Source organism: Nilaparvata lugens, chromosome 11 (genome assembly GCF_014356525.2).
Source record: "Nilaparvata lugens isolate BPH chromosome 11, ASM1435652v1, whole genome shotgun sequence".
In the NCBI taxonomy this organism is placed as follows: Eukaryota; Metazoa; Arthropoda; class Insecta; order Hemiptera; family Delphacidae; genus Nilaparvata; species Nilaparvata lugens.
In genome coordinates, this window is record NC_052514.1 from 40,320,170 (window position 1) to 40,339,914 (window position 19,745).

General features: G+C 32.2%; 2 protein-coding genes across 2 annotated transcripts in view; both read right to left on the minus strand.

Moving 5' to 3' along the window:
• Positions 1–4,624: 4,624 nt before the first annotated feature.
• LOC120353488 lies at positions 4,625–11,557 on the minus strand. Its single transcript, XM_039437306.1, has 4 exons — positions 11,415–11,557; positions 8,147–8,400; positions 7,310–7,441; positions 4,625–4,875 (listed from the first exon to the last, which is right to left on the minus strand). Exons 1-4 carry the CDS (start codon positions 11,525–11,527, stop codon positions 4,625–4,627), a joined length of 750 nt encoding a protein of 249 aa, XP_039293240.1. The 5' UTR covers positions 11,528–11,557.
• Positions 11,558–11,904: 347 nt separating this feature from the next.
• LOC111049781 overlaps positions 11,905–19,745 on the minus strand; it is a 32,300-nt gene continuing 24,459 nt past the window's right edge. Inside the window, exons 14-16 of the mRNA XM_039437307.1 lie at positions 16,330–16,647; positions 13,290–13,444; positions 11,905–11,926 (exon numbers count right to left, since the gene is read on the minus strand). Coding sequence (XP_039293241.1) covers positions 11,905–11,926; positions 13,290–13,444; positions 16,330–16,647 — 495 coding nt within the window. The remainder of the gene's footprint in view (positions 11,927–13,289; positions 13,445–16,329; positions 16,648–19,745) is intronic.

Sequence of the window (19,745 nt, forward strand, 5' to 3'; positions counted from 1 at the left end):
GACATACTGGCAACAGGACAGCCCGAGTTCAAAGCAGAGAAAGTTCGAGAGACAATACTATGTTATTTTAGTTATTAATTGCGTGCGTTATTGAACGCAATCAATCATTTAATAGTGAATAAAAATTGCATTCAATTAGGCATGCAATTAATAGTCTACACCACCTTATTTTTAACCAAGTTACATTAAGATATTGATTGCATGCGTCATGGCATGCAATTTATAATCCACTCGACAGCTGATTTATGATGAATAATTCTATAGTCTGATTTTTACTCTAATATTGGCGTATGAAGGAGGCTCCTTTTCCTTTTATATTATCCTTGAAATGCAATATTTCCAAAAACATTGTATATACGTCGACGAGCAATTTAAAAAGGAACATACCTGTCAAATTTCATGGAAATCTATTACCGCGTTTCGCCGTAAATGCGGAACATACCTGTCAAATTTCATGGAAATCTATTACCGCGTTTCGCCGTAAATGCGCAACATATAAACATTTAAACATAAAGAGAAATGCCAAACCGTCGACTTGAATCTTAGACCTCACTTCGCTCGGTCAACTAATTGCAGAGTCTCTTATATCTACTAATTTTGTCTCGTATAGTATTTTATTTTCACAGAAGGCTTTTGAACACAATCACTCCCATATATGACTCTCATGGATCAAATCCATTCTACTTTTGTACCCCGATACTACTCCGATTTGTAGACATGACAATCATGGTATATCATTCTAAATTAGAGTATATCATAATATTCTCAAAGTTAATCATTATTTTACAGTTTTAAGTGATTAGTGAGTGTCATTTTGTTATTCAATTTTGTTTGTAAACAATCTAAATTAGAACTTTTCTGTTTTCAAATGTTTGGATTGAAAATTGATCCTGAATTCAAGATTATGAAACTATGGAACATAACCTACTTTTTGAATAATTTATATTGTATAATCAAAATTCGGGAAAGAAAGAGTTTTGGGCTGTGCCAGTTAGTCCTTCGCCAATCATTTTGAAGAATTGTGTTCTGCTTATCAATAAAAATAAATAACGAGCGAAGCTCGGTGCCCCAATATTAAGTATTAACTAGCCAGTAGTCTTCACCTTCAGCGGTATAAATCAAATCAAATTTTATTCCGTCAGAACTATAAAATAATACAATGAAACTAATAATCCTCAATAAAAAGTTATGTAAAATAATAATACATTATTATAATGATCATAAGAATAAGAACACTCTCGGTCGGTATATTGTCACTAATATCAATTCTATAGGTGTTTTTTTTTTCTCCTGCATCTCAGCTTCTCGTATAGTTTTTCTCTTTTATTTCTTAATTTCTTTATCTCTTTTCTGACTTCAATGAGAAATCACTGGGCTATCCGCTGGTCTTTAATATTAGTATGTTCCCTAACTTGAATGTTGGATTTTACTACTGAGTGCATATATTATTTATTTATACATTGGTAATTCAAACACCTGGTATCATAGATACATAAGTATATAATATACTAGTTTGTATACTACCAAAAGTTTTAGCTATTCATTTTAATTTGTAAAAATTATAAATAAATAGATAAATAAAATAGATTTGTAATTTTAAGTTATTTATTTTAACGTAAAGTTGGTATCATTTAGAAAATCTTATTGCTCATTATTGTTTAAGCTTATTCACGCCTAGACATGCTGACCAGAACTCACCCCTACACACAGATGTATATAGTCTTTGTAGGGGTATTCCATACATTTATATTACAATAATTATAGTAATTGTATTTAATATTGTATAAATGGATTTTCTGGAATAAAGAATATTTGAATTTCTATTATATATATATATATATATATATATATATATATATATGCAAGTATCCCCACACAGGGTAGCCTATATGCAGAGATCTCAGAAATAATCTAATATTTACTTACTTTATGCTATAGGTATAGGCTATTAATAGGGACACATATTAGAAATTAGGAAATAGTATTGTATTTGCTTTTTGGGATGTATTTGATTGTTTATTCATTTTTTGAATAATGAATAGTCATAGTATAAGAATAAAATAATTGATATTCTAGTAAATAAATACATTAGACATTTCGAGCAGAAAACATGAAATTAAGATAAAGAAAGGAAAAAGATGTTGTCGAATTCCACTATAACATTTTTATTCACCAAAACTAGTTTTTCTCATTAAATATCAGCTTCAGTTGCCACTGAAGATGTTGCCATAGGCAACGAAAACTAGTTTTGGTGAATAAAAATGTTATAGTGGAATTCGACAACATCTTTTTCCTTTCTTTATCTTAATATGGAGAAGTTCCACAATATCTCTGATAAAAGTGTTAAACATGAAATTTTCGACATGCTAGCAACTTTTTTGTTTCAAAAGATAAGTAGGTGGTGAAAGCGATAAAGTTTCTCAAAAATAATTGAAATTATTTTTCCAATTGTCAAACGTAGTCGGAAGATCGTATTTTGGTCTCCAAGGAATTTTAAAGTTAGGAGAGCGGCTGCATGGAATGCAGAAGGCATTGTATGCCTGAAGGCATACTGTATGCTGAAGGCTAGCAATTTACAATAGATTTGACAGAATTATTTCAAATACAAGCAGCTGATTGCCTCTAGAAAGGCTGTAATGAAACACTGCTTGAATTATTCGAGGCGAGGTTGTCATTTTCACTATTTATTATCATGTGGCTTACAGTGTTACTGAATTTTTCAATAGTTCTCTATTTTGTTTTTGTTGGTTCCAGCTATTGAGAGTATTTGGTGGCACACCATTCAGCCGCAATCCTTGACTTTGAAACTCCTGAGAGACCAAAATACGCTCTTCCGAGTACGTTTGACAATTGGGAAAGTAATTTGAATTATTTCTGAGAAACTTTCTTGCTTTCACCACCTACTTATCTTTTTAAACAAAAAAGTTTCTAGTATGTCGAAAATTTCATGTTTTCTGCTCGAAATGTCTTGACATGACGAACATAATCATTAATTGAAAAATAACTAAAAGTCGGATAAAAATGATCCAGACATTAATAGAAAGGAGATATTCTCCCCGTTAATTTGATATAAAATTATTACGCATTACGACGCCCCATGATTCTGAGAGAAGTGATATTTAAAAGAAAAACAAATCTTCGCGATGTTTCCAACCCCGAAACTTTTTTAGTACTACTATGATATCGGGGATGATACTCTACATCCAATTCTGACGTCGAATTGGAAATTTGAGAAAGTTGCAATTTTACACGATTTGGCAACCCTGTAATTTCCTCGGATGGAGGGCCAAGTCTCAACTTGTTTTACACAAACTATAAGTGTTATTTTTGCCCTCTTTTTGAATCTCGGAACCACATCCACCAAAAGTTAGGGTCCATACCCTATGGTTTGTGAAAATGTCCAGGAAATGTCCACTTAGGTGAATCTCGTTCATGTTTGATGAGGGTTTTCGGTTCCCTATAATATACTATTATTAAACCGAGTGACTTTACCGCTTACCGAAACGTTACGTTACCTCATCATCGCTATGAAAGACATTAGCCTAAAATGGAGTTTTTTGTGAATTTTCAAAAACCATGGTGTATGAGTCTTACTTTTTTGTAATATTTTTTTGATATTCTTTTTGAATCACTATGTACATTATATTAATTCTGTACTCGAAAATTCAAAAAATGAACTGTGAATTTTCAACTATTACTATTTAGTTATCTAGTTAGAATAATAATTATTGTTTTTGTTTAACTGTCACAACTTTGTATTATTGAATTTTTGTATTTTGGTGAAATTAATTTTTCGCCACACTGTACAGAAAGCAGCTGTTTTCCAGTCCCTACGTAGATCTGAAAGACCTTGTTTGCAGACGACGTCAGAAAGGGTTTCTTTTCCGGTCTAGGCCAGAAAGTTGTCTCTTTCCAGCCGCTTATGGCTGGAAACAACGCGCTAATTATTATTAATAAGTCATCCGCTAGATCGGGCGAGTGTCCACTTTCATAATAAGCTGAAGTCGCCATGATTTTAGTTCCAGTTTCGAATCAAACTAATTCGCTTCGCAACCAGTTTTATTCAATTATTTATTGTTGATTAGTGCATTCCGAATTTTCAAAAATGCTTGAAGATGACTGTGGTATTCCAAGTGAAATTTTAAAAGAATCTGAAATCCTGACTGCAAATCTTCTACCACTAAAATCAAGAGATAGGTACGATAGCTTAACGAGTATTCTTTATTTATTTTGTCAGCAATACCTGTAGTGTGGCGAAAAATATCGTTCGCACCACGGGCAAAAATGTTTTTCCAGCTCTCAATCTTTTCTAGTCCTCGGCCTACGGCCTCGGACTTGAAAACCGATTTCGAGCTGGAAAATCTCATTTTCTGCTCTAGGTGCGAAATATACTATTTCTTAAATTGATTTTCTGTTCCAATGCCCATAGTCCAAGTGTGCAATGTTTGAACACTTCCATAGGAACAAATTTAATCACTTTTCAATAGCATGGGCTACTTTTAAAAAGATATTTAAAAAAAATAAATTATTATTGATATGTTTTTTCAGAGCGGATTCATGTGAGAGCAGAATTTTAGTGAGTAAAGGGAATTCAAATTCGAATCCCCCGATTTTTAATTGTGGTTTACCTTAGAACTGGCTTACAGAACGCTGGAAAACTTATCGGATTCGATGTGCAAATTATTTCCAGTTGAAAAGAGACAGGAGGTAACTGCCCATCCCCCTCTATTGTCAACACATCGCGGTAAACGCCCCAAGATGTTGCGAAAGCCCAGATGGACAGCTCTGTTGCTCCATCATTGTTCGTTAATTTTCCAGAAGGGTTTTGAACACAGACCACAACTCCCATGTCTGGTTGTATCATAGATTTCCATCCTGCAAATCCAAGAAAATACATCTATTTAAGTTTTTTACCAACTGTGAAAATCATTTAAAACTAACAGTTCTGTGAACAGTAGACCTCGCGCAGTTATAAACCGCAGCCTCCTCTTATATTGTCCATCAGAGTAAATCCTGTCTGTATGTCGTGTCGGCGAGATATCGGTGTGAAAACGGCTAATGGCTGTTGGGTTTGGTGTATCAAAAATGCTAACATCAAAAGCTAATCTCCTTCAAGACATACTGGCAACAGGACAGCCCGAGTTCAAAGCAGAGAAAGTTCGAGAGACAATACTATGTTATTTTAGTTATTAATTGCGTGCGTTATTGAACGCAATCAATCATTTAATAGTGAATAAAAATTGCATTCAATTAGGCATGCAATTAATAGTCTACACCACCTTATTTTTAACCAAGTTACATTAAGATATTGAATTGCATGCGTCATGGCATGCAATTTATAATCCACTCGACAGCTGATTTATGATGAATAATTCTATAGTCTGATTTTTACTCTAATATTGGCGTATGAAGGAGGCTCCTTTTCCTTTTATATTATCCTTGAAATGCAATATTTCCAAAAACATTGTATATACGTCGACGAGCAATTTAAAAAGGAACATACCTGTCAAATTTCATGGAAATCTATTACCGCGTTTCGCCGTAAATGCGGAACATACCTGTCAAATTTCATGGAAATCTATTACCGCGTTTCGCCGTAAATGCGCAACATATAAACATTTAAACATAAAGAGAAATGCCAAACCGTCGACTTGAATCTTAGACCTCACTTCGCTCGGTCAACTAATTGCAGAGTCTCTTATATCTACTAATTTTGTCTCGTATAGTAGTTTATTTTCACAGAAGGCTTTTGAACACAAATCACTCCCATATATGACTCTCATGGATCAAATCCATTCTACTTTTGTACCCCGATACTACTCATTCCTACATGATACTACTCATGGATTTCCATTCTGGAGATTGTTGATGAAACATATAACAAATCTAACAATAAATTAATTCTTTGTTGAAGTTCAGACACTGTGTTACTTGTAAATATTTGAAAAAACAGTTATTTTTCTTGGAGTATTGAGGAATGCATTTCACTCCTGAAGAGGAGCTCATCAGCCTGAGGCTAATTGAGGCCACCAAATTGAGGCTGATGAAGCTCCTCTTCAGGAGTGAAATGCATTCCTCAATACTACAAGAAAAACAACTGTTTTTTTTTCAAATATTTACAAGTAACTCAGTGTCTGTACTACAACTAAGTATTATATAGTGTTTCGTCATGGAAAGCAACATCAATAAATTAATTAATATATAATTATGATGTTGATCTACCGACAAATCATTTGAAACACAGCAAGCATATCATTGTAGGTTATTCTATGAAAAAACGTTGTCCATATTGTATGTGATGTTTCAAATATCATTAAGATGTTAAATATTGATAGGGTAATGAAAATAATAATTTTCATAAGATGGAGTGAGGGTTCGATAGGCCATTTTATCACTTATCTTATCCCGGTCGTGTGTTGATGGAAAGGATATTATTTTATATCCTTTTCAGAGAATCGACTATTATTTTTTTGAAACACCGCCGATTTATGAAGTTACATCATAATATTATATTATCATTATTCTAATTGCATTCAATCTTTATTCTCAATGATTAATTTTTCATACTTTGTAAAATTCGTTGAATAATTGGCAATACCGCCATTTAATGTAAATTAGTTTATACCAGTAAATATATTGTAACATGCGTACAGTACCTACATAAAAAAGAACTCTAATCTAATCTTCATAGCTTAATTTGTCATTACAAAAAAACAAAGAACGTCATGAAATAATAGGTTGATAAAATTGTATAAATTAGAACAAAGAATTCAAGTCTTGAAAATTATAGATGAGTCCTTCAAAATAAGCTTTTTCGTAGCCTATGTTAGTAAATTTATTTTATTCAATTTATTTTATGAAATTGCAAATTGGGATGAAAAGAAGTTTTGGACTGTAGTCTGTTTCTTTGTCCTTAAGTTGATTGTAAGTATATTAAGTACTTTGTGAATATTTGAAGTTTGGTTTTTGTTTTAACGGAAGTTTCATTATCAATCTATCTAAATTTGAAATTCTTTGTTTTATTCTGATTCATAGTTTCAGATTGAAGATTTGGTGTTGAAATTTAAGTGAACATAACCTACATAATATTTGGACGATTTGTGACAAAATCAGGAAATTGAAGAAGTTTTGGGCAATAGCCTGTTTTTTCTTTTCCGACTATTGTATTGTTCGCTCTATCTAATAAATAAATAAATAAATAAATGATAAATAAATAAATTTGTCATTCACTGTAAATAAAACTCACTGTGTCAATTTGATATTCAACAAACACTATACTTTTGATCATGTACCAGTCACATATACTCACTTTTATAGTCATGCTCATCAGGGACATTTTGTTTTGATATTGGCTCTTCATTTGGATGAAAATTCAAAATGTCGGTGCTGTAGGACACACTGGCATCTGTACGGTTTTCCATTTGTATTACAACCTTTTTAGCTAGAAACGTAATGAAAATAGAGTTTTCTTTAAAGTAGGATGATGAAAAAATTTAATTTAATGAAGCGTAAGCTCAGTATTTTGTACCAATAGATCAATATGTTTTCTCCCTTTATTCTATATTCATTTATAGGGTACAATAAGTTCATTATCGAAATGATAGAGGGAGAGAAAAAATAAGGTAACCTTGTGCTATTCCTCTCCTAAATTTAGATAACGTAACACGTAGTCCGAAATAGGCTAAGTGTTATAGCTCTTCAATTCACAATAATCTAGGATGCCTAGAGTACCTGAAATGAATGGATGAGTTCAATTCTCAAAAAATTGAACTATAGCTTTCATTTAGTTTTCCCAAATTTTTCTGTAAATTTTTAAATCGGTAAAGCTGCGTTTACACCAAACTTATCAACAAAATGTTTATTTTTCCGTCCTGATAGATTCTATTAGATTGAACATAGCTTATCATACACATGTTGTGCATACGTGTTTGTCAAGTTCCTTTTAATCTAATAGCGCATCTGTAAGGACGGAAAAATAAATATTTTGTTAATAACTTTGGTGTGAACGCAGCTTTATAAGGTGGAGTATGACACAAATAAATAAACAACAACAATTATACCGTATTTCTCCACAAAATTTGAAAGTTGAATAAAAAATATTATAAATTATATTGACAAAATAGTTATTAAGCATCAAATCACTCACCAATCTGACAAGAATCCAGTTCAATCACAATTTTCTTGATAGAATAAAATTTATTCTTCATATTGAAGCTTGGAAGTTTATAACAATATGCATTAATAGCTGAATTTGAATCGTCTTCAAATTTGTCAATATTAAGTACATTATTAATTTCCAAATTTCCTATGCGATAATCAAAAGTAGAATTCGTCAATGCTTCAGGAATTTGACAACTTGAATCTTCACTGAGTCTTGGGGATGTCGAATGCTCTCCAATACTGTAAAATGAAAATGTATGTTTAGGGTTCACCTACTATTTTCGCACAATCCTTTCAAATTACATTTGCATTTGCATGTTCTTAATGAATAAATAAATAAATTAATTAATTATAAAATATTGAATGGAATATATTCAGAAGGGAGTATGAAACCGTTCATTATTTCAAGTAAGATAACGTACCTTATTTATTTCAGTAATGTATGCATTAAATCAAATGAATAAATGAACTTATATATATATATAGTCATATGGTCAGGGGGAAAAAACATAGTGGGTACTCTCCTCACTAGAAAAGAGTCGTCAAGAAAAATTAAAATTATATGCTTGCCAGTTGAGTAGCTTTTTCAATACAGAACGTTAAGCCGTCGGTCGAAAAAGCAGTCGTTAGGTCATGTCAGAGGCCCTGAAATTGATCAGTTGCGACCTGAAAACTCTGACACCAGACCTGAGCCAGCCAGGTCACTCGATATTATTATTATTATTATTATTATTATTATTATTATTATTATTATATTATTATTATTATTATTATTATTATACAGAACGACTCTTAAAGTTTTATTGAGTGGAGAGAACTAAACGATCACTACATCACTACGTGGCGAGACTATGTCGAAACCACATCTGAGGCGACTGGACCCTCACAAGGGGCTACCCAGTCATAGGGGAAAAACTGCTCTTTCCAGAGCAAAAATATTGTAAATAACAGAATCATTTTTAAAAATAACTTACAAATTCTTCAACTGAATGTTGAAGGCTTCACTAAAGCTAAATCTGATATGAATGAACTTATGAATGAATTATATAGTATTGAATGGAATATATTCAGATTGGAGTATGGAACCGTTCATATTAATTATCTCAAGAGTAAGGTAACGTACCTCTTTGCTTATCTCAGTATGCAATAAACCAAATATCAGCTTCATGAGAAATGAGAATCCATTTCCAATTCTCAATTATAATAATTTTAATCAATTTGTATTCAACAAAAATCCACTGTTTGATAAATAATTCTTTACTATATAGAGATAGCCAGAATCTAGAGAGGGATTCTATGTAAGTAATGAATTTATTAGTCTATATCAATTTCCATATATTAACTTTTTTGGTGAGGGCTATTCGCGTATTTATCAGGGAATTAAGAAAATTTCTTAATCAATGTTTATTGATCAAAATTTCTTAATATGTCGTAACATGTTGTGAATAATAAATTAGTTTAAGAAAGGGTACTATGATTGTTTTATTTTCAGATAATTGATAAGTCCATATTATTCTGCAATATTATTCCATATTGAAAACTTTTAGAAGATTAAATTCATTGTTAGTTCGATTAAGTTGACTTTCCTCAAATCTCTTCTTTTTATTTCCTTCTATTACTTCATATTCCATTCATTTTTACAAGATTACACTTTATTGAATAAGAACATTTGATCACTTCCTGATTTATTATTTAGTGTAAGGCAGACACACAACAAATATATTTATTTATTTATAATTTTTAAAAAGTAGCACTGATTGGGAGAGAAAAACTAATGATACTCCTTGTACTATTTCTCTCCTAAACTTAGATAACATTTTAAATGTCCGAAATAGGGTTATGGTTTCACGTTTCACTTTCCTAAAATTTAGTCCATTTTTCACTAAAAAACAACAAAAACTAAGAATTTTAAATTTTGACGGTTAAAACAGAATAAAAACCAAAAATATCACACTCAAATAAAGCTCATGAGTCTCAAATGCCTAGATATACACTGTATATTTCCAAATCCTTTGAGATGTTGTTCAGTTTTCGGTCAGGAGAAAATTTAAGTTTGTCTGACAGCCATTATTTGCTAGTCCTAGCAAATACATACTAGCATTACACATATTCAAGTTGAAAATATGGTGGAACAATTTTTAACACTTCCTGATAATAATTCATTTTGACTCTTGATAAGATATTCACTTAATTAGACGGAACTGATCGTATCACCAAAGAAAATAAAAAAAATCTGGTGTAGCGCACTCACACAACTTTCCTTGACGTTATGAAAATTGATCACCTGACGCTAGTGTTCAAGCGCTTCTCAAGTCTACTAATAAACAAAGATTTGAGCCAGCTGGTGACAGGACAATAACTCTGGAGACATACGAGGTATCTCTTCATATTGAATCATTTAATAGAATCAACAGTTTGCAATTGGATAGTCACATTTTCTCGAATTTAGAGCTTATTTTTAATTTTAGGTGAAAATGTTACTGAACATTAATTGTAGAGATTCTAATGCTCAATCTTTTCCACTCAATTTTTTTCTGTTTACATTGTATCTGAAGCCTGATAATTAAGAATTTAAAATCAAACTTTGCATAGATGGGGCGGAGCTTCTGAAATTTTTACAGATATAGGACTTGTGGCAGTTGATAGAGCTTATCGATGACTATTTCAGGTATAACTTAATCAAAATCGTTGGAGCCGTTTTCGAGAAAATTGCAAAAAACCCTGTTTTTGACAACATTTTCGCCATTTCAGCCGCCATCTTGAATTGCATTTGATCGAAATTGTTCGTGTCGGATCCTTATATTGTAAGGGCCTTACGTTCCAAATTTCAAGTCATTCCGTTAATTGGGAGATGAGATATCGTGTACACAGACGCACATATACACACACACACACACACACACACACACACACACACACACACACACACACACACACACACCACACACACACACACACACACCACACACACACACACATACATACATACATACATACAGACCAATACCCAAAAACCACTTTTTTGGACTCAGGGGACCTTGAAACGTATAGAAATTTAGAAATTGGGGTACCTTAACTTTTTTTCGGAAAGCAATACTTTCCTTACCTATGGTAATAGGGCAAGGAAAGTAAAAGTAGCCTACTAGCACAGAAGAAAGATACACATTTTATATTCTCTCCTCCGTGGCACTAGTTGTAGCCTAATGAAAATATTTTATTTTAATTTTTGGTTGAGGGAGGAAGCGTCAACTTACGATTTCCAGACAAAAGTGCGTTGTTCAGTGTCGTTTCTGTTCTCTAGCCAATTGAGCTCAACTATAAGGGGTTGTACTTCCCCTGTCACAGACACTAGCAGCGGTGACTCCATACCGTCTACAATACAGATCAAATGCAGGTCTTTAGCAGTATTATTCCATATTGAAAACTTTTAGAAGATTAAATTCATTGTTAGTTCGATTAAGTTGACTTTCCTCAAATCTCTTCTTTTTATTTCCTTCTATTACTTCATATTCCATTCATTTTTACAAGATTACACTTTATTGAATAAGAACATTTGATCACTTCCTGATTTATTATTTAGTGTAAGGCAGACACACAACAAATATATTTATTTATTTATAATTTTTAAAAAGTAGCACTGATTGGGAGAGAAAAACTAATGATACTCCTTGTACTATTTCTCTCCTAAACTTAGATAACATTTTAAATGTCCGAAATAGGGTTATGGTTTCACGTTTCACTTTCCTAAAATTTAGTCCATTTTTCACTAAAAAACAACAAAAACTAAGAATTTTAAATTTTGACGGTTAAAACAGAATAAAAACCAAAAATATCACACTCAAATAAAGCTCATGAGTCTCAAATGCCTAGATATACACTGTATATTTCCAAATCCTTTGAGATGTTGTTCAGTTTTCGGTCAGGAGAAAATTTAAGTTTGTCTGACAGCCATTATTTGCTAGTCCTAGCAAATACATACTAGCATTACACATATTCAAGTTGAAAATATGGTGGAACAATTTTTAACACTTCCTGATAATAATTCATTTTGACTCTTGATAAGATATTCACTTAATTAGACGGAACTGATCGTATCACCAAAGAAAATAAAAAAAATCTGGTGTAGCGCACTCACACAACTTTCCTTGACGTTATGAAAATTGATCACCTGACGCTAGTGTTCAAGCGCTTCTCAAGTCTACTAATAAACAAAGATTTGAGCCAGCTGGTGACAGGACAATAACTCTGGAGACATACGAGGTATCTCTTCATATTGAATCATTTAATAGAATCAACAGTTTGCAATTGGATAGTCACATTTTCTCGAATTTAGAGCTTATTTTTAATTTTAGGTGAAAATGTTACTGAACATTAATTGTAGAGATTCTAATGCTCAATCTTTTCCACTCAATTTTTTTCTGTTTACATTGTATCTGAAGCCTGATAATTAAGAATTTAAAATCAAACTTTGCATAGATGGGGCGGAGCTTCTGAAATTTTTACAGATATAGGACTTGTGGCAGTTGATAGAGCTTATCGATGACTATTTCAGGTATAACTTAATCAAAATCGTTGGAGCCGTTTTCGAGAAAATTGCAAAAAACCCTGTTTTTGACAACATTTTCGCCATTTTAGCCGCCATCTTGAATTGCATTTGATCGAAATTGTTCGTGTCGGATCCTTATATTGTAAGGGCCTTACGTTCCAAATTTCAAGTCATTCCGTTAATTGGGAGATGAGATATCGTGTACACAGACGCACATATACACACACACACACACACACACACACCACACACCACACACACACACACACACAACACACACACACACACACACACACACACACACACATACATACATACATACATACAGACCAATACCCAAAAACCACTTTTTTGGACTCAGGGGACCTTGAAACGTATAGAAATTTAGAAATTGGGGTACCTTAACTTTTTTTCGGAAAGCAATACTTTCCTTACCTATGGTAATAGGGCAAGGAAAGTAAAAGTAGCCTACTAGCACAGAAGAAAGATACACATTTTATATTCTCTCCTCCGTGGCACTAGTTGTAGCCTAATGAAAATATTTTATTTTAATTTTTGGTTGAGGGAGGAAGCGTCAACTTACGATTTCCAGACAAAAGTGCGTTGTTCAGTGTCGTTTCTGTTCTCTAGCCAATTGAGCTCAACTATAAGGGGTTGTACTTCCCCTGTCACAGACACTAGCAGCGGTGACTCCATACCGTCTACAATACAGATCAAATGCAGGTCTTTAGCAGTAATCTGTGAAAAATAATTATCTGTGAAAATAACTATATCCAGAAAAAATAGATATAGGTAAAGTATTTCCAAAGGTCAAAGTATTTTTATGGGTCGATGTCAAACGAGGCAAACGTCAGAAGAGTCCTGCGACAGTCGAGACCAGCGACGGTAGAAACCGGCGACATTCGAGGCCAGCGACGGTAGAGGACTCCTGAAAAAGTGGCCTCAAATGTCGCCTGCGTTAGGCGACAGTTGAGGCCACTCTAATTTTCGTACACTCCCGACAGTCGAGGCCTACGACCGTAGAGGACTGTAAAACTGTCCTCTACGGTCGTAGGCCTCGAATGTCGTCGGTCTCGACTGTCGCGCCCCCATTTTTATGAAGGTCTTCATCTTTAATCTGTAAAAAATAAATTATTTTCCAGACAAAAAAGTAGTACAGTAGACTAGTTCTAAACAAATCAAAGATAGTTGGAACTGCAATAATTAGTGGAAACGAACCATGAATTAAAATTTCGCTCATTCACTTTTTGCCCTGAAATTATGTGTAAATCTACTAATCATCAACTCTACATAAACTCTGGTTTATTAACTTCAATGTACTGTAAGATTTAAAACGGAGTGTACAAACTGTCTATGTTTCTTCACCTAGTTTGTATCTATTGTATGTATCGTCTCTTAGCCTAGATTGTATATATTGTATGTATCGAATGAATGAATGAATTAGTTGTATTCTCTCTAAAAAAACAATATGAACAAAATGAAAGAAAATAATAAAATATATGGGGGTAGGCCTACTTCAAAAAAGTCAAAACTGAAAATATGATTAAAAGTCTAGATGCATGAGTTATATTTTTTAAAAACAAAATAAACATAAAATTATTAATAAAAATTATAAAAAAATTATTAATATTTTTTAAAAACAAAATAAACATAAAATTATTAATAAAAACTCAGCTGTGAGTTTTTTGTTTTAATAAATTATAGTGATACTTTTGTACATTGTACAATTTAAGACTAAATTAGGAAATTGTAGAAGTTTTGGGCAATATAGCCTGTTTTTTTCTTTTCCAACTACTTTATTGTTTACACAATCCAATAAATAAACTTAAATTATTGAATAGATGGATGAATAAATGAATAGGTACTTATATATACAATATTCATTAAAAATATGATTTGAAGGATTTAGGACTGATTATCTGTTCAGTTGAGGACTATAGCCTATCTTGACTAAAAAGTTAATATTCTTCGATTCTATTTTCCATCAATAACTGCTTATCAACGATTACTTTTTATTCTCTAGAAACGAAATGACATAGAAGTCTAAATTTTTGTAAATAATAGCTAATAGCTATCGCTCATTATTGGAGCGCTTCCGGACTTTGGATGGACGAAAATGATCACTTGTATGTGGAAAATTTATTTCAATAAATTGGACAATATTATTGAATTAGACTCATTACACCAACTCTAACGGTTTCAATGAGACCAAAATGTTCTTCTTTCCATCGGGTTTAAAACTAAAAATGTATGTAAAAATTCATTTTAATAAAGATAGACAACCTAATGGAATTAGATTAATCTCACCAAGGTTTCAAATAGAACAAAATTTGTCACTTTTTATGAGGTTTAAAACTAAAGTGACCACATGTAGGCTGTATGAAAATTTATTTCAATAAATAAGACAATATTATTGAATTAGATTTATCACACTACAGTATCTCTAACGGTTTCAATGGAACTCTAATGGAATAAGATTAATCCCACCAATTCTAACGGATTCAAATAGACCAAAATTTGTCACTTCTCATGTGGCTTATAAAATGTCCACTTGCATGTAGAAAATTTAATTTCAATAAAAAAGACAATATAATTGAATTAGATTCATCACACAATCTCTAACGGTTTCAATGAGAGCAAAATTTTCCTCTTTCCATTGGGGTTTAAAACTAAAATGACACTTAAATGTGAAAAAATGATTTTAAAAGACAATCTAATGAAATAAGATTAATCTTACGATCTCAAACGGCTTCAAATATTGAATGAAAAAGACTAAGAAATTGTCAAAAAACCACTGATTTATTGATAATTAGAAAGACCGGTTTCGGTTATTACACCATTGTCAATCTCTGATAAACTAAAACTAAATACAAGAGCAGCAGAATTTATACTAGTAGGCGAGTACTGCTATTGGTCGAGGGCATGAACGCCTGCCATTGGCCTAGCTAAACAGTCTCCTCCCCCTCAACGGTGTGACAAAATGGCGGCTTAAGCAACAGAATCGCCATGATAATAAAATTTACTTTTTAGTACAAAATAAGAACCAAGAAAACAAATGTGAAAGATAATAAAACAAATATGTAAATGGGAAAACTATTGACTAAAGTATGCATACATGTATATGTTTACAAGTTTTCCCATTTACATATTTGTTTTATTATCTTTCACATTTGTTTTCTTGGTTCTTATTTTGTACTAAAAAGTAAATTTTATTATCATGGCGATTCTGTTGCTTAAGCCGCCATTTTGTCACACCGTTGAGGGGGAGGAGACTGTTTAGCTAGGCCAATGGCAGGCGTTCATGCCCTCGACCAATAGCAGTACTCGCCTACTAGTATAAATTCTGCTGCTCTTGTATTTAGTTTTAGTTTATCAGAGATTGACAATGGTGTAATAACCGAAACCGGTCTTTCTAATTATCAATAAATCAGTGGTTTTTTGACAATTTCTTAGTCTTTTTCATTCAATATGAATAATTACCTCAATATCAACTTCTCAACTACACAAAAAGGGCTTCAAATATACAAAAATTCGACACTTCTCATGGTACTTGGAACTAAAAGGACCACTTGTATGTGGAAATTTATTAAAAAGAAAATCTTATGAAATTAGATTCATCTCACCAACTCTAACGGCTTCAAGTAGACCAGAATCTGCCACTTTACATGGGGCCTGATAACTCCCGTCGATGGAACAAACTTGCAATCAAATGAGGAGCTGTCATCACCAATCGCATCAATCCATGTAAACGATGCCGAGATTCTAGAATGATTCTTGAGATTCAGTCTGATCACTGAAGTGTAATTCATCAGTAGAAAATTGTCAGAAGCTGCGTTCTCAGATAAGGTGAGTAACGGTCGCTCTATATCTGCTATAACTCCTATAAAATCTTCTACATCACCAACTTTTATCTTCAACAGGGAGCACCAAATTACATTTTTCTGTGGAAATTAAAAAAAAATTCCTCAGTGAACGTGAAATCAATTCAATTCAAATGAATGAAATCAACGAATTTGATTCAGTAAATTTTTTTCAGATATATGAAACGAGTAGAAATTGTTCCACCCATACATTACAAAATTAAGGTCCGACATTGCACAAAAGCCTTTTCAATTTTAATAGGGATTAAGTGCCATGAGAACCAATCAGAAAAGGCTTTTTCGAAAAAAAGCTTCTCTGATTGGTTCTCGTGGAATTTGATCACAATTAAAATTTAACAGGCTTTTGTGCAATATCGGACCTTAATTTTGTATGAGTGGAACAATTTCTACTCGTTTCATATAACTGAAAAAATTATGCTGAATCAAATTCATTGATTTCTTTTTGTACAAGAAAGGCTTTTTCGAAAAAGCTTCTCTGATTGGTTCTCGTGGCATTTTAATCACTATTAAAATTCAACAGGCTTTCGTGCAACTAAGGCTTTTTCGAAAAAGCTTCTCTAATTGGTTCTCGTGGCATTTAATCACGATTAAAATTCAACAGGCTTTTGTGCAACAGGGGACAAGAGATGTTAGTGTCATCCACGTTATCAAGTCAGTAAAAGTATAGGACTGTATACATGCTATTTTTTTCACCACCTTCCATTATAGTAGGTTGCTGTGATTCAAGTCATCCCGATATACCGTGATATTTATTTATTATTTGTTTATTCTTGTTGATAATTATAAATATTATCTAAAATATCCACTAGGAGAATATTATACTGTATTATATTTTGGTGATTTAATAATACATTTTCATAATTGAGGAGCTGGGTGCAAAAACGACCTCAGACGGCTGAGGTCGTTCTTGCATCAAACGGTTCAAATTATTCTCAATCATTTCAAGCACATGCCATCAAAATCTCATCACTGTATCTTGAAAACTGACCAAGTTATACGGAATTTTCTGTCAGCATGCTGGCAGACTCTCCATATAATCAGTGCTGAACGTCAAGTCGTTGACTCTGATGGCATCGCAGCAGTGCACCTACGGTTTGCTAGGTTATGCTCCAGGTTATTATGAGTATCAATCTTAATAGTTGAATAGTTCATTATTCTAAACAATAGATCAATAAACGTATTGAATATATTTGAGAGACATGACTTCCTGCCTTGAAACTGTTGATGGATGCAAAAAAGACCTCAGTGGACTTATTTTCTATGATAAATATAAAAGTAATAAAAAACTATTTATTCATCATTTCAGTAGCAAAATAAAGAGAAAATATTGAATTTTCATTGATATAAACACTTCTAGAGATTGGGTGGGATAATATTGACAAAAAGTATGAGAAAATCTTTACATGCAATTTTCTCAAAACTACACGTTTTGTGACTGAGGTTTTTTGCACCAAACTCCTCAATTGAGATAAAATATTCTGGTAGCTCTCGTTAAATTCCTTCAATTTTCTCCCCATCATTTTGATAATGTAAGCTACTTATTGTATAAATGAATGAATGAAACAACTTTTGTAAACTTTGACATTTTCGAGCTCACAATTTACGTGTTTTTATAGAATTATTTTGTGAATTTGAAGTTTGTTTTATGTTTTTACAGAAGTTTTATTATTAATCTATCTAAATTCAAAATTGTTTGTTTTATTCTGATTTGTAGGCTATATTCCGATTGATGATTTAGTGTATAAACTGAAATGGACATAGCCTACATAATATTTGGACAATTTAAGACAAAATTAGAAAATTGAAGAAGTTTTGGGCAATAGTCCGTTTTTTCTTTTCCGACTACTGTATTGTTTACTCTATTCATTAAACAAATAAACAATTTGAAACGATGCAGAGCTAGATAATGATGGATCGAGCTATCTGCTTTGCCTAATGACAGACAAGGATAGCTACACCAATGTTAATCAGGTATACTGACTTTAAAACGTGAAATGACCTCACAATATTGAACTGAGATTAAAGACTAAACTGTGATTTGAGTGACGATGAGGAGAGATTGATAAAGGTGTAGACGCCATACCATAACTAACAAATCTCAATTTTGTATAAATAGTTATCTGTACAACCAATTTTTACACCCTCGACAATCTTTGATCAACTCTCAATAGTAAATATTAAGAAATTGAGAGACCAGTTCCAGTTGCTAAAACTGAAATTAAAGATCAAACTAAATGAGTTGAAATGAAATGGTGTAGCAGTCAAAACTAGTTTCAGAGCTTTCCAGTGGTTGTAGCAATATTTAAATTTATTCAACTTAATATGGGTTACTGAATCACCTTCACTTCAATAAATAAAATAAATTTCCAAGCTTTTCAGTAATTGATAAAATTCAGTGATTATTTCAATCGTTTAAATGTAAGTGGCATTTTTACATATTTTCAAATTTTATTTATTGTCAAATAACTAGTAGTTCTGTGAAGAGAAGACCTCACGAAGTTTTCTCATCTACAAGTATCTGATGTCACCTGTTCTAGTTGATTCAGTTGAATCATAATTTACTCTTAAAAACTGTTATTTGTTTTCCCCAAGATGAAAAACTCACTTAATATGTTGATAAACTCAGTTCACGTTTTAATTTTTATCCCATAATTATGATAATTTATCCAGTTCTGTGATAATCTTTCAATCAGATCTGATAAAAATATTTCTCACTGAAAAATATTTCTTACTGAATCACCTTCACTTCAATACACAGAATAAATTTCCAAGCTTTTCAGTAATTGATAAAATTCAGTGATTATTTCAATCGTTTAAATGTAAGTGGCATTTTTACATATTTTCAAATTTTATTTATTGTCAAATAACTAGTAGTTCTGTGAAGAGAAGACCTCACGAAGTTTTCTCATCTACAAGTATCTGATGTCACCTGTTCTAGTTGATTCAGTTGAATCATAATTTACTCTTAAAAACTGTTATTTGTTTTCCCCAAGATGAAAAACTCACTTAATATGTTGATAAACTCAGTTCACGTTTTAATTTTTATCCCATAATTATGATAATTTATCCAGTTCTGTGATAATCTTTCAATCAGATCTGATAAAAATATTTCTCACTGAAAAATATTTCTTACTGAATCACCTTCACTTCAATACACA

Coding starts and splice junctions, on each gene's coding strand:
- LOC120353488 (XM_039437306.1), bottom strand. CDS start 11,527: ATGGAGTCACCGCTGCTAGTGTCTGTGACAGGGGAAGTACAACCCCTT. Junction 7,442..8,146: donor ACTGGATTCTTGTCAGATTG/GTGAGTGATTTG, acceptor TTACGTTTCTAG/CTAAAAAGGTTGTAATACAA. Junction 4,876..7,309: donor TGATGAGCATGACTATAAAA/GTGAGTATATGT, acceptor TTGGATTTGCAG/GATGGAAATCTATGATACAA.